The sequence below is a fragment of the Durio zibethinus genome, chromosome 7 (genome assembly GCF_047325235.1).
Source record: "Durio zibethinus cultivar Kanyao isolate XHJ-2024 chromosome 7, ASM4732523v1, whole genome shotgun sequence".
In the NCBI taxonomy this organism is placed as follows: domain Eukaryota; kingdom Viridiplantae; phylum Streptophyta; class Magnoliopsida; order Malvales; family Malvaceae; genus Durio; species Durio zibethinus.
The window spans coordinates 21,633,180-21,659,681 of NC_143168.1; the positions used below are offsets into that span (position 1 = coordinate 21,633,180).

The 26,502-nt window shown below is 33.5% G+C and overlaps 1 protein-coding gene across 4 annotated transcripts; it reads right to left on the reverse strand.

Annotated features, from left to right (window-relative positions):
* Positions 1 to 216: 216 nt before the first annotated feature.
* Positions 217 to 21,551, reverse strand: LOC111276976 (TATA-binding protein-associated factor BTAF1-like). 4 transcript variants are annotated; one of them, XM_022862988.2, is made up of 27 exons: positions 21,219 to 21,551; positions 21,005 to 21,099; positions 19,640 to 19,857; positions 19,408 to 19,462; positions 18,273 to 18,354; positions 16,505 to 16,848; positions 15,348 to 15,450; positions 14,648 to 15,257; positions 14,340 to 14,472; positions 14,157 to 14,225; positions 13,398 to 13,609; positions 12,037 to 12,277; positions 11,602 to 11,775; positions 10,201 to 10,626; positions 9,677 to 10,117; positions 9,469 to 9,588; positions 8,919 to 9,386; positions 7,324 to 7,862; positions 5,990 to 6,482; positions 5,836 to 5,904; positions 4,956 to 5,291; positions 4,592 to 4,855; positions 4,447 to 4,496; positions 2,028 to 2,137; positions 1,878 to 1,960; positions 1,118 to 1,330; positions 217 to 859 (listed from the first exon to the last, which is right to left on the reverse strand). In XM_022862988.2, exons 1-27 carry the CDS (start codon positions 21,268 to 21,270, stop codon positions 689 to 691), a joined length of 6,171 nt encoding a protein of 2,056 aa, XP_022718723.2. In that variant the 5' UTR covers positions 21,271 to 21,551; the 3' UTR covers positions 217 to 688. The 4 variants fall into 4 exon arrangements, with proteins under 4 accessions (XP_022718723.2, XP_089619939.1, XP_022718725.2 ...); XM_089763813.1 differs by lacking the exon at positions 16,505 to 16,848; XM_022862990.2 differs by lacking the exon at positions 4,592 to 4,855.
* Positions 21,552 to 26,502: the final 4,951 nt, after the last annotated feature.

A 26,502-nucleotide genomic window follows, 5' to 3' on the forward strand; every position in this document is an offset into this window, starting at 1 on the left:
CATAGTAGAAATCAACGTACCACAAAATGATCCGGTCCGATCCCTCCCTGGAAACTTCGTCCCAACATCTTCCCCAACCTGCATAACTGAAAGAACAGCATCACACATGATTAAGCAAGAGCCAGTCAAATCAAGTGCACCCAAATAACCAGTAGACACAGGCATGCTCAGGTTCGCACGCATGCATGCACACACGGAAAGAAAGAAAAAGAGAGGTTTCCGCAATCTTTTTAGTTTCGCAATATGATTTTCTTTGGATTTAAAAAAAAAAAGTATATACATTATTCGGCTTTACAGTTCTCTTCCTGTTTCATTTTCGACCAACATGAACCCTGTCATGTTTGAGACCTGGGACCAACCCTCTAAAAACAGCTTCTTTCCCAGCCTCCCTACATCAAGTGACAGGATAGATAAAATTCTGGGAAGAACATCCCCAAAAACGGAAAAGGGTGTAAAAATATAGTAAAAAAATGAAGCTACACCTAAAATTTGCCAAAACTGGGGTCCTAAATTAGATATATACACTTTGTACAGATGAGCAGCTGGCTTCAATCGGTTAGCTTCAATACAAACTGGCCTTGATCGAACTCTGGCACACAATGATCCCAAAACACGACTGGTGGCCCAGGAATAATCTTTCAACCCACTACCGCACCCACTAAAGTTCAGGTCTTTGCGCAGCTTGAGTTTAGCCATTAAGTTTTGCTAAAAACTGGCTCAAATTGTATTCCTCTGTATACTGTGATTGATCCCAAAGCTCCTCCAATCCACCAAGGATGGCTTTTAACCCCTTCCCTGTACCCATTAATTTCGGGTCTCCATCTATGCTGCTCTCTGAACGTTTCGAAGCTGTGGCTCCCTGCAAGTCAAATACATTTGTATCTGTCACCCCAAAAGAACTTAAGGGAAGAGCATGAAAATTCAGTAGATTCGGTTTATTCTATATCTTGTTTAGAAGAACTGATCTGCACCATACGAAAAGCTTCAAAATCTAATTCCCCTGAGGCCTATATATTCAGAGAAGCATACTAAAGCATGGAAGAAATAGGGAAAACAAAGACCTATAAAAGAACCAAAAAACCCTTGCAAATTTATCTTGCCTATCATACAAAAATACCTTTTTAGCCGTATCTGCTGAGGCAAATAGATCAAGCAACTGATCAGTGTTCATGGTTCTCAAACTAGCATTCTCAGCATTGATAACAGCATTGGCAACTGATACTTTAAACCGTTGGAGGCTCATAACTTTTTCTTCCAGGGTGCCACGCATGATGAGACGGTGGACATTCACAACTTTCCGTTGGCCTAATCTGTGTGCTCTGTCCATTGCCTGAAAGTGCATACAAGATATAAGTCATTAAATGTCATTAATGAACATAAAAAATAACTCTGAAAATCAAATATAAAAAAGCACATTTCCTTTCAACGAAGACAGTTTGCTGCAAGCTTAAGTAAAAGGTTAAAACAATTTAAGACAATAAATATGCAGGAGAGGGTGCATTGGTTCATTGCCAATAATTATATTGACAACAGATTATATGAACAAAGGAAAAAAGCTATCATTAAAGAAGAGGCCAAAAGCAAACAATTTCAAAACCAGAATGTCTCGTCTTTTGATTACTCTTGAAAGTGCACTCATGCCATTACAGTTTTGTGCATAATCCACCATTTTTTCAGGCCATTACTAAGACCAAGAGATGGATGAATGTCAAGAAACCTAATGCAGATACATGTGCTGGAATTTCATCCAAAAGTTACCGAACTAAAGAAGATAATTAGAAAAAAAGTTATGATAGAACACTAGTGGAGAAAATTAATATCTTTGAATCATCAACACATGCATTGCAGATTCTGTACAAATATATGTAAACTTTTACCTGATGATCACGCATAGGATTCCAATCGTGTTCCATAAAAATGAGGGTATCAGCAGATGTCAAGTTCAGACCAAGCCCGCCAACTGCAAAACAGAGCTACTAAGGAAAACATCATAAAAGAAATTCGCTCAGCAACAAGAAAAGTCTTACCATGTGTTGTAAGCAGCAGGGCATCTATAGTTGGATCAGAATTGAAAGCTTTCACAACGTCAAATCGTTTTTCTGATTCAACTGATCCATCCAGTCTTAGATATGTGACACTGTGATGCAAAATTTAAAAATTGATGAAAATTTCTAGAATTAGGGCAGAATTAGCACTAGATAATAGGAAGGTAAAATAAGCTTCAAGGCAGATTCAAGAGCTCAGAACAGATACATCAAAACGAAGAAGAAAATGAAAACATCTTGACATTTGTTTATTTTCATAGCATACTTTATAAGCCTCTTACAAAGGCTAGTAAAACTTCAATAATTCGTTTGCTATCCTGCAGTTGTCAATTTAAACCTTGGCAAAGCAAAGAACCATGATTTTCCAACTCGTTCTAAAGATCAAAGAAGCAATGACTAAACAATTACCCTATGAGAGTCCAAAACTTGTTTGAACATTCAGGATATATCCTTAATTGACTTGATTTTTAATAGAGAATTCTTACAATACAAGAGGTAAAAAGAACTAAATGATAAATGATAAACATCAACCTGAAAAGAGAAGGGGGAAAATAATGGAGGACAAGCAGGTTTGAAGGACAAGAGATTAAAATAAAAACCATATTTAACCAACAGATAGTTAACTCACAACAGGTACAGAGATCAATTATCTCTCCACATATGCAACAAATGGCTATTGTTAAGCATCCAACGTAAAACCAATTGAAAATAAGTGGAAGGATCCAACTTGAATATAAAACCATAAGAAACCCAAGACTTAACAAATGTGGGATAGCACCACTTAACACTCCTCAAGTGTAGCTCAACAAGAGCCTACACGTGAACGACCTCATAAGGGCAGGACAACCGTGGACTCTGGTACAATTTTAAACTTCTAACCTAAAACCAATTAGCAAAACATGCAGAGGACCAACTTAATTATAAGACTACAAGTAAACCCAAGAATTAACAGAAGTGAGATATCATCACTTAACGGCTATAAATAGGGGTGAGAAAAAAAACCGAGAAAATCGAAAACCGATTCAAAACTATAGTGTTTGGTTCGGATCAATTTTTTTCTTAATCGGTTTAGATTAAGTTTACATATTAAATGAATATATTGGGTTTGGATTGGATTTCGGATCAAAAGTAAAAAAACCTAACCAAACCAAATTATATATTTTTATTAGTGTTTATATTTTTTAAAATTTTTATAAAATAAAAATAATAATTTTATATCAAAATTTATTTAAATAAATTAAAAATTTATATTAAAATAATATATAAAAAACAAAAAAATTTATATTTTCAAAATCGATAAACCGAACCAAAATGGTAAAATTCAGTTTGGTTTAGATCGTATGAAGGGTCGATCGATTTCAGATTGGATTTTAAAAACTCATAATATTATACAATATCTGAAAAACCAAACCGAATCCGATCTAATTTGAACCATTATCACCTCTAACTATAAAATCGATTATAACCATAAAAGACAGGAAAAATATTGTTCTACTACATTTCTTCAAATTTCTAATTGTTAGCACTCTCTAACACAGAAAGGCAATAAATTTGGAAAGTGCTATTAAGGCCAAAATTTCTCCACCCTATGAAATGATGACTAGCTAAAAGATGAAAGAAGGAATAAGCAATTGCCTTCTAGAATTACAACATATAATTGAAATACCCATACACCTGACTACAGCACGGGATAAGATAACCCAGGTAAAAATCTCCCTTTCGTGTCAGTTAAACCAATCAGACCTAACCAGAAGGATAACAGTCAAAGCAGTGCGAAGCCGTTTTATAAAATTTTAACAGCTCACACAAATCTAACTGTTGTCACATCATAAACAAAGAGAAACAGGTCTATGAATGTTCAGATGACGGGACACAGGACAAAATTGTCTTTTTATTTGGCAAGGATAATATGGGTCTTGACAGTTCTATAATTCTTTCCATAATTTCATCAATCAAACAGAGGGCGAAAATGCAAGCGTTAGGATCTTTAAGTACAAAAAAAGAGCTAAAATTGGATAAAAACAATCAAGTACAATATCAAATCTAGACGACCAAATAAAAGTTATATCATTAACCACCAATAAAATTATTATCCCAATATGGTATTTTAAGGAGTAAGGACACAAGGAACAAACCAAAAGAGATAGGTCCAGATAGTGGAAAATTATACAATCCGTTTATAACTAAATACTGTACATTTTGCAAGTGCAAGCCAAACAAAATGAAACACAGAAAAAGAGCCAACCTTTAAGGCCTTAAGTTCTTCATGATGATTGGCCAAAATAAATTACTTTGAAAAAGATTTCTTCACTATGCTAAATTAATTAAAAAAAAAAAAAGGAATATTTTCCCACAATCAACAATTCTAACATTCAGCTAAAAAAAGTATTAGAAGACTCACTTCTTCATGTGGGTGTGAAACAAGTCTCTTTCAATGATATCCAGTAAGGCCTGCAAGGAAAAATTGTTAAAAGTGGTAATTCTGGAAAGTAGCATACAAGCTCAACTTAGCAAGCAATGGGCCAGAGAAATAGGGTGATCATTACTTTATGTTGAGCAAATATCAGAACTCTGTGCTGTCCAACTGTGACAGAGCCATCAGAAGCAGAAGTATCCACACCAATTCCACACTCTTCCAGAATCTCCTGAAGAGCAACTAGTTTGGGAGAGTGGTGGATTTTATGAAGCTCAGAAATGATATCTGAACTTAAAGGGAAAAGCTCCGACAACTGCAATGTTAGTGATTCGGGAACCTTTTCACCAATGACAAGCAAGGGATGGCTACAAAGTTTTAGCAAGTATTGCAGTGCCTAAACATAATGAAAAGGGACATTTGTTCAGTCCATACAAACTCGATGCACTGGGAGAACAAGAAAATAAAGAGGAATGCAAGGAAAAGAATTACTTCACCTGAAATACATGTGTAGATGCTTTTGGTGAAGTAATCTTTCCCCCTCCTGCAACTGCCGACTCATCAATCTTTACGATGCCGGAAATTTCTTGTTTTACATGTGAACCAGAAAACTGCTCATAAAGTTTTAATTGGACAGGGCCAAGGTCACAGTATCTGTCCTGAATGATTTTCTCTGGCAGGTCCGACAAAACCTCATCTTTTGTTCGGCGAAGTAGGAAGGGCATGACCTGCTTGTGCAGTGCTTCCATTGCAAGTGCCCCAGCTTCAGCATCCTTAGCAGAACATTTTGGATCTCTAGCAGCCAGCAGTGGCTTCCCGTAAGTGGCTTGGAACTGCCAAAATGGCATAAAATCAACAGTGTTTGACACCAAGAAGACAATAAGAGAAAATAGTTTTGTAGCTAAAAGCAACACAAAAAATCAACTTGTTAAAAGTATAAATCAGACAAACAGGATTCTCGACAAAACTCAATGATCAATCTGCCAAGATATATAAGATACAGCAAATCAAGAAATTGGTGATATGGTCACCTTGGATGAGATGAGGTGGGAATCAACATGCATCACTATGTTTAACAAAGGTGTCGCTCAAACTCTGGTAATTACCAACATTCACCACTTCATAACGACTGGGGCAGTTTGGTTTAGGGAACGTTTGATGTCCTCAGTAATCTATGATTCTATGCAACATCAAGGGATTCCCATACTTGGTTTGGAAACCCATCACCAGAAAAACTCATGCCAGATTATCAGCCTTTATTTTTTTCCAAATAACCCAACAATAGCCCTTTGAATTTTGACAAAGCAAACTGATATACATAAATAACATGCAACATTTCTTATGAGAATCCAAAACAAGAAATCAAAAAATTGATACCTGTCTCTCTGTTCCAAGAAATCCTGGCATTAGAAAGTCAAAAAGGGACCACAGGTCCATGACGTTGTTCTGAAAAAAAATACAAAAAAAAAGGAAACTTTCTCAGGAGAACTGCAAATTCCAATATATACAAGTACATAGACTTCAACCTTACCTGGATCGGTGTTCCACTTAATATTAACCGGTGCTGGGCTTTCAGCTGCTTTACTGCCAATGTTATTTTAGATTTTGCATTTTTGATGATATGTCCTTCATCTAAAATACAATAGTTCCAGAGAAACTGTGCAAGATAATCAGAGTCCTTACGCACCACATCATATGATGTTATGATTACATTATGCTTATCAAACTGTTCTCTCAAAGAAACACGGTCCTGAACAGAACCAACATATTGGAGCGTGGATATTAGAGAAGCATCAATGTATTTTTCTATTTCAAAAGCCCAGTGTCCAACAAGGGTTGATGGACAAACAATTAAGGATGAATGAGGATCCGCATTGTTATTTGAAGCACGACACTCTGCTATCTCAGATGCCACAATTGCTGATGCTTGAAGTGTCTTCCCAAGCCCCATATCATCACACAAGATTCCATGAAGCTTGAAACGTTTTAAAAAGGCCAACCAGTTTATACCTTCTTGTTGATACCTGAAGGCATGCAAGCAATGGGAAGACTTTAGGGGAGCAAAAAACTACTCTAGAGCTGACTACTGAAACAATAAAATCTTTTTCATGCTGCAATCAATTTGCAAGCCAATATTTGGTGGACAGTGACTAAAGCTTTAAGACCTTCTAGATTATCTGATTTAAAAGTTGCCTCCCCATAAGAAGAAAAATAATACATCTCAGGTCATTGAAGGAGCATTGACCAAAAGATACATTGCCAGTTTACAGAAGAAAACAAGCGAAGGTAAAACATATAACCATCTGCAAGATCTGCATACACAAATAATTGGCACAGGTAAAATGCCAGTTATGTCAATCCCAAACCTCAATCTACATCTCAATGGAGAAACAACCAAACGTGGTCAAATATTGTTCACAATTCTTCCAGAGATATGTCATGTGAAATCATTAAAGAGAATTTTAGGCCCCCAAGAAGATATCATCTATGAGGCTAGTTTTGAGCTTCCCCAACATAGATTCGACCTACAGTTTGTTTTCAAAAAAGACGGGAAAGGAGGGGCAACTGATAGGCCCCAGTGCATTAACTTAAGACCAACTTCACAATCACTTCACACTTCAAAACAAAACTATAAACATGAATTATTTAAATGCAATTATTCCCCAGCATAGCATGCAGTAGTAGGCAGGTGCAGGAAAGGGTATCCTGAAGTGAATTTTCCTATTGAAATGTCAGAGAACATATAGAAGCCAAAACAACACAGTACTAAACAATAATGCATTTTTACTCAACTAGGAAAGCTAAGGTAGGGAAAAAGAATATAGAAGAAAGTAGCAAAGTTTGTATATGTACAAACAAAAGTACCTCCTCAATGTCACTTTCAATTCAGTGAAGAGTTTGTAATCGTCAATATGGGAATTATCAAGCAGTTGCTCCAAAAATTGTGCATCTTCTGCATTTTTAGATAAACCTTCACTCAGTCCAGCAGGTGGAGGAATACCTCTTGCTAATGGTAGAAGAGGTACCAGGGCAGCAAAACTGCGTGTCACACTCTGTCTGACAGAATGATCACTATCACTCATACACCTAAGAAGAGGGACAACTAACAAAGGTGCATATGGAACCAGCTCCACACCCAATCCCTGAACAAGCAAACTAATAAGCATGCCAGCGCCTTGTCTGGCACAGACAGACGTCACATCCCCCAACATAGGAATGGCATTTTCAATCACACCCCTCATTACATCCAGAGTCATAGACTTGGCCATTGTAGTGATACACCTGGAAGCAGCCAATCTAACCGCCACATGGGAATGACTAACACATTTGAATATGCAAGGAAGAAGCATAAGCAATTTAGGCTTTAGGGTTTCATCCAGCATTGGAGCAATAGAGCGTACAACCTGCCAAAATAAAACAATAGATACAAGAAAAATAATTTAATTATAGATACTCCAGGCACCATCAGATTTCAATGAGCAGACATACCAGAAACAATTATCATTTTCCATCATTCGGTACCAGTCAATAGGATATTAACAGAGAGCCACAATTTACCTACAACATTCTGTATGGAAAGAGTGATGGTTCCAAGTTATTACGATGGTTAAACTGTTTTTCCACAATCAACATTAGCCCGTTAAAAAGAAGTCAATAACACTAAAGTCACTAATTTCAGAGCAATGGAAGCCTAGAGCTCTGATCTATCCTTCTTTTCTTGATGCTATAATTCATGTTACCTTGGAATAAACAATGCAAAACAGCTGATTGTCATTACATCTAGAGATTGATTGATTATGACCATGTCTGCTGCCAACACTTAGGTTGCTCTAACCCAGATGTATTTCACACATTAAAGCACTTGTTTTGGTTGCTTTTTTTTTTTTTTTTGTTAAAACTAAAGCTCCAACAGAATGCAATAAAAATTTAAGAGTAAATTAGATTTTACGTCCAAAAGTTAAAAAGGTAGACAAATTAAATGACAAAAGAGAATTGAGCAACAGAACCAAAAATCCTGTGTCGTGGAGAACTATCATAAAAGAATGCTTAGCTTATGAACTTCAGGATTCAACATACTTTGAGCCAATCATACCATCAATTTCCACCATAATGAGTTAAATAATCCTAGATATAGCAAGATTGCTACAAAACAGCAAGGTACAAAAACCCAATCAGTCAGTTATGGAATGTCATGGCAGAATGATAGTATACTGAATTTAATAATTGGTCCAGCAACCCGCTTGTAATGGTATATCATCAGCCATATGTCGTGATTCCCAAAATGAACTTTTTACTATGACCAGATATTGCACATTGGCGTGTGAGACTAAACATTTTGTAATACTCTCGGAAGGTTTATAACAATCATAATTCTAATAGGACATATTGACATTGCCAACCATCATAACAGGGAGAAAAATTCAGAACAAGAAAATAAGAAGACCAAGGAAGATAATGACCTGGATATTATTAATCAAGACCTGAGTATCTTTGACAGATTCAACAGCCTGCATAATTTTCTGTTCATCTGCAGGACCGCCAGGTATAAGAACTTCAGTAATGCAATCCCAGAGTTTGGGAAGCTTTTCAAATAATGTAGGACCAAACTTCTCACACAAATGCCTCAATGCTAGTTCTGACCCTCTTCTGCTGATAAAACCTTCCACTCTTGATCGGTCCTCACCACCAGAAAGCATGTGAACCTTTGATTTTGGTTTTCCTGTGCTACCCCCAAAGGAGAGGAAATCCTGGTCATCAATAATCTCCATGGAATTGATAATTGCAGCTTGAGGAGTCTCAGAAGGATCCGTACAAGTCAAACTACAAATATTCTTGATTAACTTATCATTTGGGCTAGGCTTACGAGCAATGCAATGATAAATAAGCTCCGCAAGCGCCTCAGCCGCCTTCTGTTGCAGTATTTCCTCCTAAACAATGTATGAGAAATGAATCAGAACCAAATCAATTTGAGTTGTTTGTCACACAAAGAATTCATCTTGAAAACACTACCTGTTCTCTTCTAATTGAAGCCATTAAGGGCAAAATTATAGGATTAAGTCGTGCAGGAAGCTCTGACATCCAGACAACAGCAGCAGCAACTAAGGATGACACTGTAATATGCAAATTACTCTGCAAGAAAAAAAATTTGACAACTGTCAAACAAATATCAAAGAATAGAGTACCATATCACACATACAAAATTGAATCACAAACAAACCTGAACACATTTTAAATAGCCTGAAGTTGTTATAAGCCGTTGTTTTGCTGACTCTATATCATCAATAATCCTTCCCATTGATTCATTCCCATCATTATTATTAGATAATAATGGCACTTTTGAAGCAACACTGATTGCATCATCTACAGTTATGCTTTCCACATTAATTTTCATAGTTGACAATATGTCCACAAACATGCCAGATGACTCAACAGCATGTAATAATTGACTCGCTTCATTGCGCATCTTAGCAAATGTCCTTGACAGCTCAGCATAAGGTAGAAGTGAATCTTTTGTAGGGAATGCAGGGTCAGAACATGCTAGCAAATCCAACAAACATTTTCTAAGATGATCTGGAAAAGATTGCATAACTTCCTGATTCCCTGATGGCTCCCTACTTTTTATCTCTTTAAACCAAGAAATAAGAACCATGGACGCCACCTGATAAAAAGGAAAAACTAATTGAAAAAGAGAAAAAAGATGTCACACAGCAATGTTATCTGTTGAACATAGTTAGAAGTTACCTGTCTTTGAACTCCTGAGAAGGAGGTAAGTGCATTCCACAGTGGATCAACTACATACTGCAAAGCATTTGACTGCAACTTGGATGCAAATATCCCCAATGCAGAAGCTGTAACGACTCTAGTATTAGTTACTGACATTTCTGCATCAGCCCCAACAATTATCTTCACTAAGTTGGTAGAAGCATCCCCATTCTTTTCCTGAGAAACAGCTCCTCTCACAGAATCCAAACCAACAGTTCCACAAGATTCATTCTCAAGCTTCACAGCTTTCATTTTAGCTGCTGCTCTATAGTGACTCTTTCGAGGAAGAGCAACTGGCCAAAACATTTTTGTAGCATCTAATGTTGAACCATAAGAAGTAGTTGCAAGTTCAATCCAAGATGACATAAAGGATGCGGCAGCTACTTCCAAGTCCCCAACTGGGCACTAGAATCATTCAGACAAAGTGTTTTTAGAACAAGACAGATGTGAAGCAAGTATAGAAAGTAAAACATGAAGATAGAAATAGAAGGATATGCCCTAGTAAATAGGATGTAGATAGCAGGGCACCAGGAAAGAAAGACAATAGTCTACATACAGACAGACTTAAAAAAGAAAAGCAAAAACAAAACAAAAAATTAGGAAGGTTAACTCCTTAAAGTCAAATGCTAAGCCCATTAGTGAAAGCATGAAACATTTACATCAGCACTAAGTGCCGAAAAGCAAGCATTTTCTCTAATTCCACAATCCCCACAGTAGGAGGTTAGCACTCTCCATGTGATCTAACTCATTGGCATAACTAAGCACCCTTCTAAATTGCAAATATTTATTACTTTCAATATCAAACTACTGCTCCAGGTTATTAACAGCCTGGTCATGCTTCTTGAACATTCAACACCAGAAGGAACAAATTTTATTCAACTTTTCTAATCTTGACTGAAAACGATTGTGAGCAGAGAGAGGGTTCAACAACCTTTTTTTGGATAAATAAAGGGGCAGGGAAGGGGGAGAGGGGATTAACTTCAAATCTTAGTATACATGGATAAAATATGAGATCTAACACAAGAAAATTAAGCAAAATTCAGACATAAGTAGAATATTAGCTCTGTTGTTTTGACAATAGAGCATAACTTCGAAAGTATAAAAGCAACAGGACAAAAAATTCTGAAAATTATTGTTGATGGCTGCTAGAGTATAGCGAAGAACCAGGCATAAGCTGTTTGGAATATGCTTGGAATCTAAAGGGTATAAATATATTTTACTTATGATGTCCTTTCTTTTCTGATCAGCATACTATAACCATTGAAACTGGCCATAACTTATTCACATTTTCGTATGATCGTTGAATCATTATAGGATAAGAACTGAGTAAACAAAAAGAAAGCATGAAATTGCAACTTCTGATAAATTCATGCGAGATACCTGCACAAGCAACCTCCATACCCTCTCAGAACACTGCAGAATTTCCTCATTGGATTCTAGGAGCAGGTTCTGGAATACTATCCTCAGGGTATCACCCAGAATAAAAGATGGCCAAAAAGAACTACCAGATGGCTCAGAAATGTTCCTTTTATATCCAGCTTCAAGAAGTCTCTCCTGCAAGAAATTTTCAAAAGAATAATCCCTCAAAAAGACTTGCTAATATCATATTATATGTATGAAAAGAACCTTGCAAGCAAATATACATACTTCAATTAGAGACATACTCATGAGTGTCCAAACTAGATAATCCTGATAACCCAAATATGCAGCTAGTTTGCCAAAAAATAATAATAATAATTTTGTATTTTTGACAAAATTTATAAGTGACTGATACTTGTTACACAAAAACTAAAACATTGTAGATAAGCAGTTTACCAAAGTACGGATAGCTGAATGTCGAACAGATGAAATATTGTGCCTCATAAAGGGCCATAATCGGGGTGCCAACATAGACAACATATAAGGATTTTCCTGCAAATCTTTCCCTTCTCCAACCTCATCAACATGAACTACTTCATTCAGATCAAAATTCTGCTTCTCCCTTGCTGTTGATGTCCCAAACATCTTAGGCATCATATCTTCTTGGGAGTACATTTCCGCCAACAGGTTCATAACACTGCAAATAACAATATTCATGATGAGGATTAAAACAGGGTTCCACAATATCCTTAACATTTACTGATTGATCTAAACTACTATATAGCTCCACTGAAAGAATAATATCCAAATGAGTAAGATCAGTTCAAAGATTGTAGTTATTATTCATACCATGTATTAAACAAAGTATTTTGTTAAAACTTTTAAAAGGAGATAACAATAGGGGAGAGGCAGGGGCAGTGAATAGCAACAGAAGCTACAAGTTCTTTTGCTAGACACGTTAAATTGTACATGCTAGTTGCCAGACATCTTTGGAATACACATAAATTCATATGGAGTTAAGAATGAATGCACCATTCAATTTGCCATGTGCAATGAGTGTCAAGATGATCTTTAAATTTTTATTTTTTTTTATCATTCTCTTTCTTGACCCTGCATAATACTATCTTATTAGGAACTGTTGGACAAATTATAGAGGTTTGGAAATTTGTTTGGAAAATTTGAGAGGGTCTGCTTATTTAGTTGCAAAATACATTAAGTCAATAGTCAAACGAATAAGGTAGTATTTTAGAGTGTAGATAAGTCATATCAGCCAAAATCACTTTGCTTGGTCAATTGACAGTCTCACATGCAGAATTTAGTCAAGATATTTCATTTAGTTTAGAATCCTAGTTCTTTTTTCTTATAGCAAAAAGTTTTTCAGCTGTTTTCTAATGACAAATCCAGTCATACCTTACAAGCCCTATACAAGTTCAATACAAAAACATCAGCAGTTGCAATAATTAGAAAAAATGCGCATCTGTTGCCAGGCAATGCATAGCAAAGATGCCTTCCAAACGATTACAATGATAAATGTTAACACAGGCAATACACTAGAAACATATTCTATATATGAGAATTGAATCCTAAGAAAAATAAGTTACAAAGTACTCAAGAAATTCAAAATTTTTGCAATGTGTCATTTCTAACTTGTATCAAAATTGTCATCAGCAAGAGCAAAATTAGAAACGCATATAGAATTGGGATTTTCAAAACATGAAACTCTATAATAAACAAAATTTAAGAGTAATAATTTGAACAAAAACAGAGCAAAGTAATCCCAACAAGGGGTAGAATACAAGGAATTGTAAATAGATTACCTGCTAGTGGATGGACTAAGGTCATCCAAATCAAGTAGTATATCCCAAAGCAGCATAACAACTGAATGAAGAGATTGACCTTTTAAAGCAACAATAGCAGCTGCAGCAGGTATCAGAGCATCTGCAGCCACAGCTCGCACATCATCATCAGGGTCCTCCAATCCAGCCTTACAAGCAGGGAGAACATGGCCAAGCAAATCTTGAAGCATCTCCTAGAATGCAGAACAGAATTGTGATGGCATGGTTCAATAAAGGCAAACCAAAAATCCTACTAAATGCGTCTCTCACACATTGCATGTATGCACAGTATATCAAAAGAGAGTGTGCAGGTGGATGGGGAATGAATTAACAGAAAATCCTACTAAAATAGTCTAAAATGAAAACTAATCATAAGTCATGAACACTGAGATACAAACTACACAAAATTCAAGAGTTGAAAATATTAAGTACAAATTACCATTTCATCAATATTTTTCCCCAATCTCCAGTACTATATATATAAGACAGGATTTTGTTACTTCATCTGAAACACATTGATAATTTAAGACTTTGCAACTTCATTAATTAACAGATCAGAGACCACTGCTTCCAAAGGCTAATTCTGATAGAGAGATAGTTATGACCTTTCATTTATTAAAAGATCAGAAAACATTGATTCCAAAGGCTAATTTTGATAGATAAATAGTAATTAGCCAGAAAACCTAAAATTTCCATACTTAGAACATGCAAAAAAAGTACTGAAGACAACAAAACCCTTACCTGTCGAACAGCAACCAAGTACTTGATACCCAAAAGGCTTCCATGACGAATTTCCCACTCTGGCCTACACTGAACAAAGAAGGGAAGACAGAACAAAAACCACCATACCAACAGTAAGAATGGGGCACCAACTAGCCTTCATTGTAATTGAGGATTTTGAGCACGAGTTTATAAGGTCTTTACCTGCATTTGCAGCAAGACATTCAATGTTTCATGAACTAATGAAGGGTGCATGTACTTAAAAGTAGCACCTAATGCTTGGGCACAGGTTTCTCGTACTGGAGCAACAACCTGATCGGATACATAGTCTCCAAAACTGCAGAATAGAGATATAAAACAATTAATATAAGGACATAATTTTAAACAAACACCCATTTCTTATCCAATAATACTGGAAAAAAAAGTATTAAATAAATAGCAATTTCTCATCGAACAAAACTAATTAGAAGTTTCCACAATATAACTAGCACCGAAAAGGAAACAAGGCATACCGGTCTAGTGATAGTACACACAAGAAACGAATTGCACAATCCTGAAGAAATTCACAATTCTTAAGCCAAGAATGCCTGGCTAGCTTAACTAAGTTTGTAAGCTCGCAATTTTCAGGGAGATCTTTTAGTACATCGGAATTTGCAAATGCACCCTTATCTTCATAGTAACTCTTAGGCTCTTCCACTTCAGCAGCTTCTTTAGACTGGTACATCAAGTCATCATGATAAAATTCAGTCTCTATCTTCATAGAACTAATATCATGTTGGCCATTAAACTGCCCTAAGGGCAAGCTCCGTGCAGCATCCTCCATCTTCACTGCAACATCGAAGCCACCATGCTGGCCAGCAGAGTTCATATTTTCCATCATAAGGAATGATCCATCTTCAAGCTTAGGCATCTTCAGATTAGGCTCCGATTCATCTGGTGAAACTTGCATATTCAAATCAATTTCTCTCTCCCTTTTAATTTTACTTGAATAATCTATATCTTTTACTTCAAGAAACAATGCATCATCTGAGTTCAAGTCAGGCAAATATACTCCGGCAGAAGAACCATGATGCGTTAAAATTTCTCTCAAAGCCATAACACTACCATGGCGAATCTCCCAAACTGATAACACATAACAAAAGGAAACTATCATCAGATCAGAAAAAGGAAAAAATGAATGATCTAAGTCCTGAAGTTTATATAAAAGCTTACCAGAATCAAACATATCAAGAATGAGTTGTTCAACAAAGCTACGGAAAGGCCACTGGCCATCTCCATCATGATCAGAACCGTCTTCATCAATAACAGCATCTAACTGCATAAGAAGTCAACATCATTTGCTACACCCGATAGCTTAAAATGGAAGTAAAATAGAAGAAGAAATAATTCTTCTCTTTGAAAAGCAAATCATGAGAGTACCTCCTGAATCGTATTTGTAACCTTACAAACTCAATTTCCAACCTTTTAACAGGTAAATTCCAATTTTATACCCAAAACAATGATGGCTTGTAACATCAACTATCTGATAGTTTTCTGGTTTTAGTTGAGATAGTTAAGGTTTTTTATCTTCATAAACATTTTATCTTGGTAGCTGCAACAGGGTGCAGCATTTTACCCCAATCCACCCTGTTACGTTTCTCCAAAGTACAAATATCAGCATGTTCAACTATTCATCAACTCCATCAATCAAGAACACCATTTTGACTTGATTCAAAACAGTGCAACACCCACCACTTTTACTTTAAACGAATTTCCAGGACATTCTCAAGAATATACAGATATGTTGGTTGCACAAAGTAAGTATTATGAGTAAAATACATCACCAAAGGAAGCATAAATTATCTGGCACATAGTTTATTTAAAGCATGTAAAAGGCTGAAGACCATGAAAAAAGAGACAAATGCACAAGAGAAATATGCACGCAGAAGTTATAGAACAGTGAGATAAAAAAAATGGATGAGTATTAGTGCTGGTGAGATCAGAGAGAAGGATAAGCATTTAAGTATTCCGGTGTAAGATCATGCTCATTGCAGGGCTAAGCTTCAAAACTTTGAAATTCACTCTAAAAGCAGTTTAAAGTTAAAACTATTAATTTAAGTAAATGATTTATTTGTTCTATAACTTCTGATTAAGTAAAAAAAAAAAAAAGTAAATTTGCAAATATCTGTTCATAAAATTTTACTTACAGAGGCTGTAATCAAAGCAAAGAAAAAGACTTCCATAATATTTATTAAACAAAAAGGTGTAGCACACAATTGACATGAAGTTTGGCATTCAACACACATAAAAAAATTAGATCTAACGGTTAGGGATTCTAAAACCAAAATTATGAACTTATACGTTAATTATGAAGTGAGATATTCTAATACCTTACTCGAACCTAATGGATCAGGACATGTTCCCCTTGGAGTTGATACACTATGAGCTGGTGATAACTCTGTATCTCCATCATCAGACCAGCCTTTTGCTTGATCTTTCGAATTTATTTTAGCTTTTCTCTTTAACATATTCAACTCTCTAGCGCTTGGCCTTCTTTTAGACATAACATTAGGTACCATACGTGAAACAAATTGCTGGATGTTATGTACTGATGGTGATGTGTAAAATCTATTATTATGTAACCCATTTGCATGGTGGTGTAATTTGTGAACTATAAGGTCCTCATCTCTAATCATATCACTGACATCCATGAACTGCTCACACATATCCAAACCTGCCCATAACAACCAAGTCTGGTGTAAGGAAATCATGCGAATGGAAAGTATAACAAATCAAACTCAGTAGCCACTCATAAACTCAATAAGGGACACAACTGAAGATAAAGAAATCATACAATTGACCATTTCGGAAGTAAAATATAACTCTATAACAAAGGGAAAACTCCTGCGAATTACTAAAACGAAGAAACTAAACAAATAAAAATGCATGTAAAATTATCGAACTCTACAGCAGAAAGTCCCACTCCTTACACCAACCTTCCTTAATCATTTATCTTGCTGGAATGGGAATATAGTTATAGCAAAGGCTCCATTATGCTCATAAAAACTGAACTCTTTCAAAATGTTTTGGACATAAAACGTTTATTTACCTTTGGATTGTTTGCCACGTGGAAAATGAATGAATTGAAGCCATTCTTACAGCTGATGGCAACCTTCAGTGGAAAAATGACCCCCCTCCCTTATTTTGACTTATGTTAGATTTAGAATATGGGAGTATCAAGACCCACCCACAAATTTCAGCTAATATGTTAATATCACTTTTAAAATTTTAAAAAGGTTAAGCACATCACCAATCTTAAAGGGAAAAATTAAACTAAAATATCACAAAACCAACAATGTTTTCAATGATAAAATCAAACATTACTTGAGAAAATGAATATTCCATACAATTAGTTTTAAAACCAGTAATTTATTTTACATTCTACCAAAAGGCACTAACTTGATAACAGGAACATACAATGCAGCAACCCATCAATGGTACCCAGTGTCTTAGTTAATATTAAGCAGTTTCGATAACTTCAGGCTGAGGACCAAGTGAAACAGCTTCACCTAAATGGAACCTAATTAACAATTTCCTACGTTAAAGAACACATTTCACATGCTCCAAGTTCTGAATGTAGGATAATCACCACTTCCTGCTTAGATTACAGAAATGCCTAGAACGACTGGCCATATATAGAAATTATATCCATGATACATAATAGAGATATGTATGTATATCTGTCATACATCGACACCATACCACTAAAGAACTATCAGCCAAGATTGTTTCAATTCAAAACCATATATATATCAACCCTAGAGGGCATAAAAAAGGAAAACAGAAATGATAATCCACTAGTGCTTCATAAAACCCTCACCAATGAATAGATGAATAGAGACAACAAAAAATCAAATTGTCTCAACCTAACAGACTTGCCAGAAATTTTGAACTCCCAACAACATTGCCAGCTCTTCCCCTGATAATAGAATCATCTCAATAGAAACTTCTTTCCCTTTCTTTTTTTTTTTTTTTGTGATAAAATATACACACTTCCTTCTATTACCATATAGTAATAAACCAAATGCCAAACACAATAAAAATCTGAAAGTATCAGTAGCTCATAACAAACCCATAAAAGAAAAAAAAAGTACTAACCTAAACGTCGTTTTAGATTCTGTTTCTGGCGAGCCAATCTCTCTTTAGGATTCTTTGAGTTATCATTTGCAATATCATACTCCTGCATTGAAAATGGATTCCAATGTTTTCTTTAGCACAGAAAATATTATAAATTAAAATAAACACCTCAAACTAACAACATTGCAACAAATCAAACAAAACGATTAAAAGGCATGCATTACAAATCAAAGTAAAATATACTAATGCCAGAGCGGAAAGACAAGGGATGTGGAGAAGTTAGAAATCACTATTAATATCTAGGGCCCATAAGCTTCTAGAGGCCAGAAGTGGAAGCTTGAATTAGAGCTTAAAAATAATGCATTGAGATCTGTTATTCCAAATAATTTTCATCTAACAGCATTTTTCAAATAGTTGCACCTTCAATCAACCAAACAAGCTACTTACACAGACTAAAAAATCTAAATAATTATTTTTTGAAAGGCAAATCTAAACAACTATTACAATAAGAAGAAGACAAAAGTCAAGATAACATATATTGCAAGCACCACAATCATGCTAGTTGTCATAATTGAAATAACTACTATTCAAAATATATAAAAAGAGGCAATGCAAAGAAAAGCAAAGCAATAGCAATTCTCTCTAATTCTTTTCAGCTCTATTAGTATAAAACCATCGGAATACATGCCATATTACATACCTCAAATTTACACACTTTTCTATATTCAAAGAAAACATCCACATGAAAACTGATAAGTGGGAGGTGGGAAAATGGTTGTTGATCTTGTTTACAAAATGCAAAGCCATTTTACAACACCATGCATGGAAGAATAAAAATTAAAAATACAATGAGAACCTACTTTGCAAGAACATTAAAGAAAGAGTGTGAAAGAAAACCTATGATGGAAAAAGAAAATAAAAATGTAACATCTACCACAACAAAGCCAGAAGATTCTAACCCTTGACCGCTTATCACTAGAAATAACAAGAATGGAAAGAAAGGTGCTGTAAATTTACCGAGAAATTAACAAATGGAATTAAATATAAAATTTCATTATAGCAAGTGGAATTCTTTCCAAGGGTATTAATTAATCCTAATAAAGAATACAAAATGATACTTAGATTAAATCCTTCAAATAACATGGGGATCATTTACCTGTCCACCTGAGGCCAATAAAGCTCCAAATTCCAGCACCTTGTTGATGTCAAAGCTGTTAAAAAAATTTTATCAAAGAAATATATGTCAGTAGAGAAGACAGCTAGATATTGTTTGGAGAATCACATACTTTGATATGAACTGAAATCCATGACATGTAAAATATTTTTCCCATCCATAGAGTAAAGATTCGGTACAATAGAAAGTGTTAAAATAAAATCTCATAAACAACCTTCTAAATGAAACACCTGCTACAATTTTAGAATGTAAGTCAGGTGATGCCACCATATCTTCAACAGTAGCAGATATCCCAGCCCCAGTCATCTTTGCTCCAACAGAAGACAATAAATCACCCAGTGAAGTGTGCTTAACATTTTGAGCAATAGCCCCTATTGCATGAGCAGCGGCAACCCTTGTGTCCCAATTTTTACTACGAAGATAATGAGAAACCTAATTGCACAAAAAATGGCACTTAGGTAGACAATAAAATACAAAACATAACACTAACAAGTAACTGACAAGCCCACCCAAGAAGGGCAGCTAATAGTAAAAAGAAATCATAACAACAATGCAAAGAAAAAAAAAAGGCAGAAACTCATAATTAGAAAATGTAAATTTCACACAAGAATTGATTAAAATAATCCTAACCATCGGTTAGATCAATCCCTCTACTAGGTATTAAAACACAAAAAACTTGAGCAAGACTCAAAATTTAACTCAATCATACTGCATTTGAATGCACAAGTCCGAGAAAAATACTTTCAAGCTAAACTTTGAAGAGGTATCTTAAATTACAGCCTCAATGATTTTCTAGGTAGAGAAAATGAATAATTTCATATATCTTGCAAGACAGCAATTTGAAATGTCTAATTTTTAAAAATTCACAGTTTAAAAAGAGCAATTACTGAAGTGGCCCAATGTGCAGGTGCTAAACGAGACAAAACATACAGAGAGAAGTATAAAATCTATGGCACTCAAAAATAATATTCTTATTTATTTTCCTTAGAACAACAAGAACATCCAAGCATTTTTCCCACAACAAGGGTCAATTCCACCATTAAACCCTATAGATACAAACCCATATCCAAAGTAAGGCCGTTCAGAACTTAGAGAAAGAAAAACACTTAGAATAAATTCCTCACTATCCCAATTTAGCAAGGTTCACTACTGCAACCCTAACGAACTTAACACTCATAAACTTCAATATGTTCGCTCCCACCTAAAAGTCTTTAATATAAACAGCAATGCAATTCAAATCTTCCTGACAATTTGCATTATTCAAAAAAAAAAAAAAAAGCCAAAACTCAATCTTGGCAATGTAATATAAAATGTATAGATTTTCTTTCCTTCCTCCAAATAACATAAATTCTAAAAACTTCCAAAAGTGGCAAATAAACAATCATTAAAAGAATTCCATTCAATTAATAGGTTACCAAAAAAAAGGGAAATGTAGCTTCTTTTTGTTCCTCAAAATAACATAAATTCCAACAAGTTGTCAAATTTAACAATAAAAACACACTTATTAGACTAAATTAATAGCTAAGAATGCATAAAAAAATTTAAAATAATAAAAAATAAGAAATTTTGAAATCAATACCTTCTTGAGAAGAGAATTTAAGTCCTGCGGATGCGATTTGGCAATATCTCCAATCTGTCGCGCCGCAGTGAATCTCGTCGCTTGCGTTGAACCAGCTTTTTAAAACAAAATTAGTCAAAGAAACAAAAAAAAAAAAGCTTCTTGAATATCGCAAAATTTCAATCAGATCCAAACTAAAAAAATAAATTTAAATTGTTTTTCAAAAAAAGGATACTGTCCAACAAAGTGAGTAAGCGATTGAGACGCGAAGATTGTTGCTGAGCCATATAGCTGAGACGGCGTCGGATTACAATTCGTCAGTAATTCTTCGGCATCGTCTCGGATCATTCAATTTTGAAAAAAAATCGATAAATCCTCGCTTCTCGAAAATAATAAACGTTGAAAGAAGGGAAAGTGTTGGATTCGCCGTCGTTTTTTCTTAGTGGAATCTGTTTGGCTTTCGTTTTCTGTTACTGGTTTTTTCTATTGTGTGTATTTTGGCGATAAACGAAACGAGAATGGAAATACCAAGAGCAAGAGGGATAGATGGGGAAAGTTAGGGTTACCTGCGAAGCGGCGGTGACGTTTTGGTGATTTTAAGCGGACGAGGTGCCGCTTTTTCCTTTTTATTTTCTTTTTCTTTTCTCTTTTTATTTTTTATGAAAATATATATCATGATTTTAAATTAAAAGTGCTTTTTTATTTTATTATTATTATTATCATTTTTATGGGTTTTTTATTTTTGATGTTTATGGTTTATTCAAAATTCTATTTTATAATAATGATTTTGTTTTATTTGCGCGGTTTTTGACTTTTTATTTTTATTGCTTTTATGTTTGCAAAGGGTTTTGATTTTATTATTATTGTTCTTAAATCTTTTAAAAAAAAAAAAGCTTGCCTTTTTTCTCTTGAATTTTGATTATTTTTTTTTAATTTAATATTTAGTTTCAATATTCTAATTTTAATTTCTTTTTTTAAATGGTTGTGGAAATATTTTTTAAGTTGGCGGGCCAAGGGCCCTGTTAGTTTGGGCTTGAAAGTACAAACCCAATGTAATGGATCCAGAGAAAGAGAAGATGACAATTTGGCGCCCATTCAGGCCCACAAAGCTAAGCTCCACGCTGCTCTAGGCTAGGATTTAAAAACCCAAGCTCAAATTTGCCTCCGTCTACCACCTACCTTCCACTTTATAGATTTTTATTTTTTTTTCCTTCTACGACAATCCATGGTCCATACGATAAAAGTTGTAAATTTTGGAGGCAACAGAGGTTATCTATGTATCATTAAACTTTTGCTTTTTTTTCTTTTTATATAAAAGACATTATTTTGGGTATTGTTAATTAAAGGTGTATATGAACAAAACTTTTGATGAATTATCTATGAATATTTACCATTTTTATTCATTTATATTTATTTATTAAATTTAATAAATAATATTGAATAATATTATTATATTTATTTACTAAATGAATAAAACACGAACAAAAATCTATTTAGATTGTTTATTTTCGTAAATAAATTTGTTAATATTTATGAATAAATTTAATTATAAATCATTTAAACTTTTAAAAGTTGACAATTTTAACCTTTAATATCTTTTAACATTTTATAAATTATCATCTAAATTTTATATCATTGAGAATTATACATAAGATAGAATAAGAATTATATTTAACTTTTTAAAAATATTATTATGAAATAATTTTTACGTGTTAAAAAATAAATGTTTAACTAAGTTTAAATGTAAAAATTTGAAAAATAAAAAGCTTACCTAAACATTTATCCCACATCGGTATAACAATCAAGATAAGAGGAAGAATGAATCTATAACCTTTGCCAAGCCAAAGTGAGTTAATTTGAAAAGCAAGCGACTGATGGTCCTCTTAACAATAGGCTTATAATTCCCTCATATTAGGATTAGAACTTTCTTATTAATGTAAAATGGGTATAATTTTTTTTTTTTGGCTATTGTCACCGGTACAAGTAAAAGCTGGTTATGAGATCAAGTTCAGTCTCGATACGAGTTTGTGTTCAACCCAAAGCTCAATAAATAAAAATAAACCAAATCTGAACACACAATCTTATGTTTAATTAAAAACTTGTTTATGTTTGAACTTGTTGAAGATTAACAAACTAAATTTGAACTTCATTTACAACCTTATTGTTAATTAAAAAAAAATCGAGAGAGGGGATGCAAAAAATAAGTCACTTTTCATTTTCCCTTTTTTATATTCTATATTTTATTTTTTATTTATAAGAAAATTAAAATACCTAATATATATTGATTTTTAAGTTAGGTTTGATTCAGAGTGCATGTTTCTACAAAGGATTAGGTGAATATTTTGTCAAATCCTTTCTATATAGATGGCCTTTTTAGTGGTTTATCTCTACACCTTTTTCCTTTTATGATTTTTTTCCTTGCCTTTTTTTTCATTAGGTTTTTCAGTTTGATGTTGTTTATCTTTATATAGCATGAGTTTCAAATTCTATCTATTTTTATTGCTTGGGTTTTTTCCAGTTTGACGTTTTTTCTCTTTCTCTAACTTTGGTTTCAAATTTTATTTATTTCTATTACTTGGGATTTTTTTTATTTGGGTATTATTCTTTTAAGGCTTACCCTTGTATTTTGAGTCTCTATAAATTGATTCATCGAAATTTTTAAAGTTTATTGCTCTGTTTTGAAATAAATATAATTTTTTGCTTATTCTAATGAATTATTTAAAAGATATTGATGATAGGATTCAATTGATTTTCTACCCTATATCTCCATTAACAAGCTATGCTTTCATAGGCCTTCTTGGCTTTTGAAGTGAAAACCATTGAGTGTTGATTTTTTTGTACCATATCATCGACCGTTTGGCCAGTTTCTACCATTTTTTGGCAATTGGGATACTGGAAACCAGAACTTCCTCGGACCAACAACATCAAATACTTTGCTCAAGCCCCTTAATGAGATAACATAGTCTTCAATGATAATGATAACAATTTTTTATAGGTTCACTTTAGAACACTATAAGAAAATGAAAGATTAGTGACAGCTTTATAGCGACCATTCACTTACAAATACCGCTAGCTTTCTTGTTTTTATAAAACTCAAGGCATTTATCATCAAAATGTCACTAAATATTTAAATAGCGATATTGTTACTTATAAACACCACCCAAAACTTGATATTAGCAGTGTTTCTCGATTAAAACGCATTGAATAATCATGCTTTAAATTTTTTAGTAAATACTAAAGGCATTTTTGACAAAAAATTCCTTGAATAATCCAGTTAAAAAAATTTATAAAAAATTACTAAATGCGTTTTTGGCAGACAATGCCTTCAATAATCCCCTCATAAAAAATATATGCAATTATTGAAGGCATTTTTACAAGAAACGCCTTTAATAATTTGACCAAAAAATTTCATAAGCTTATTGAAGGCGTTTTTAATAAAAAAATACCTTCAATAAATATCTTATCAAAATTCTAGGATCGTACGAATGTTAATCATAAGGTGACAGGTTCGATCCTTCCCTTTTAGCCTTTTTTGGATTTGTGTAAAGATTATTTGTAATTGATTATGCTAGGCGTGTTCTTGGCAAAAACGCCTTCACCAATTGCTTTAAAAAATTTTGGAGAGAATATTGAAGGCATTTTTTGTAGAAAAATGCCCTTAATAATCCATTGAAAAAATATGAAACCGATTCTTAAATACATTTTTGGTCAAAATCACATTCTATAATTCAATCAATAAATTTTTAATTAGGATTATTAAAGGCGATTTTTGCCAAAAATGCTTTTAATAATCTATAGACAAAAGTTAAAATGAATTATTGAAGGCATTTTTGGCTCAAAACGCCTTTAATATATTCAAATGATAATTTTGAATGGTCGGATTATTAAAGGCAGTTTTTTCCAAAAACGTCTTCAATAATATTTTGTTAGGGATTATCCAATGTGTTATTGGTAGGAAAGCACCCTTAATAATCCATTCAATTAATTTTAGTTGGTATTATTGAAGGTAATTTTTTTTAAAATGCTTTCAATAATTCATACAAAAAAGTTGAAACGGATTCTTGAAGGCGTGTTTTGCCCAAAATGCCTTTAATATTTCACACAATAAATTTTCTGGTAAGATTATTGAAGGCAGTTTTGGTAAAAATACCTTCGATAATATTTTGTTATTGATGATTCAAGGCATCTTTTTGCTAAAAACGCCTTCATTAATCCCATCAATTTATATATATTTGATATTGTATATGTCAAATCAGTTGTAAGTTTATGCCCATAAATCGTTTGAAGTCAGTTATATATTTATGCCCATAAAACGTTTGGTTTATATATGTGATACTATGAATTACATTTTGGAATTTACATAATGAACATTGTTGTATTTCAATAAATTGACCATACATCCGAAATTAAAACTGATAATGTTGTCATATTAATATACTTTTTTGAAATAATTATACTCAATAATATATTAAGTACACATAGTGTATTCATATTAAGTATATCAATAATATTAAACCAATATCCCAATGTCTAAACTTAAAGTTTTCATTTAACAGAACATGTTAAAAATATTATAACAATTTGTTCTTCATATATTTACATTCAATGAACAATGTCTAACCTCAAGGTTTATCAACATTGATAAAATGATAATACATACTCATTCTTTTCTTTATGGACTTCATCCATCCGTGAAGCTTTCTTTACTCTCTCACTAAAAAAAATATCAGAAGTAAATGTTAATAAATGAAAACATAATGTACTTTTTATTTTTTAAAGATATAACGAGTTATGAAATTTATACTAACCTTGAATGGTGTGGTCATAAAATCATTTAATACTATCTCTCGCATAAAATGAAGGACATAATATCCACATTCAATATTACCTGATTGACAAAGTACTTGAAAATTAAATTAAGTGGGTTTAAGAAACATTTATCTACACAAATTCAGCTTAAAAAAATAAATTTCATATTTATCGATAATGACACATATTTCAGTTTCTTTGTCTTCCTATCGAATGCAAATATTACCCTAAATTAAAAAGAAAAAATTATTTAATACATAATAAAATTACTTATGAAGAAATATAAGATATATAATATAATAAAATGTAATACCTCTTTATAAAAGTTTGAATATCGGGGTTAGGCATCATCGTTTGATCAACTAAATTAAGTAAGTATAGTGTTAAAGATTTGGTATCAATCACAATAAGCACCCAATGATGACTGCAAAATAATAACAATGGTATATTCATATTACACATCATATCAGATTTGGGTAAAGTTAGAATATAACTTACTATGCATTATACGGGGGCAAATAAAAATCGACCGATCTTTTCATGCATTGGATCACATGATTAGCATGATAAGCGACTATACCACTCTACTCACTAATGAAATAGGGTCAATGAATCTAAATCTGTTAGTTAACTGTCTCTCATTTAGCTCTCTATATAAGAAGCTACATGATAACAATCAACACTATTAATAATAACAATGACGACTGCAA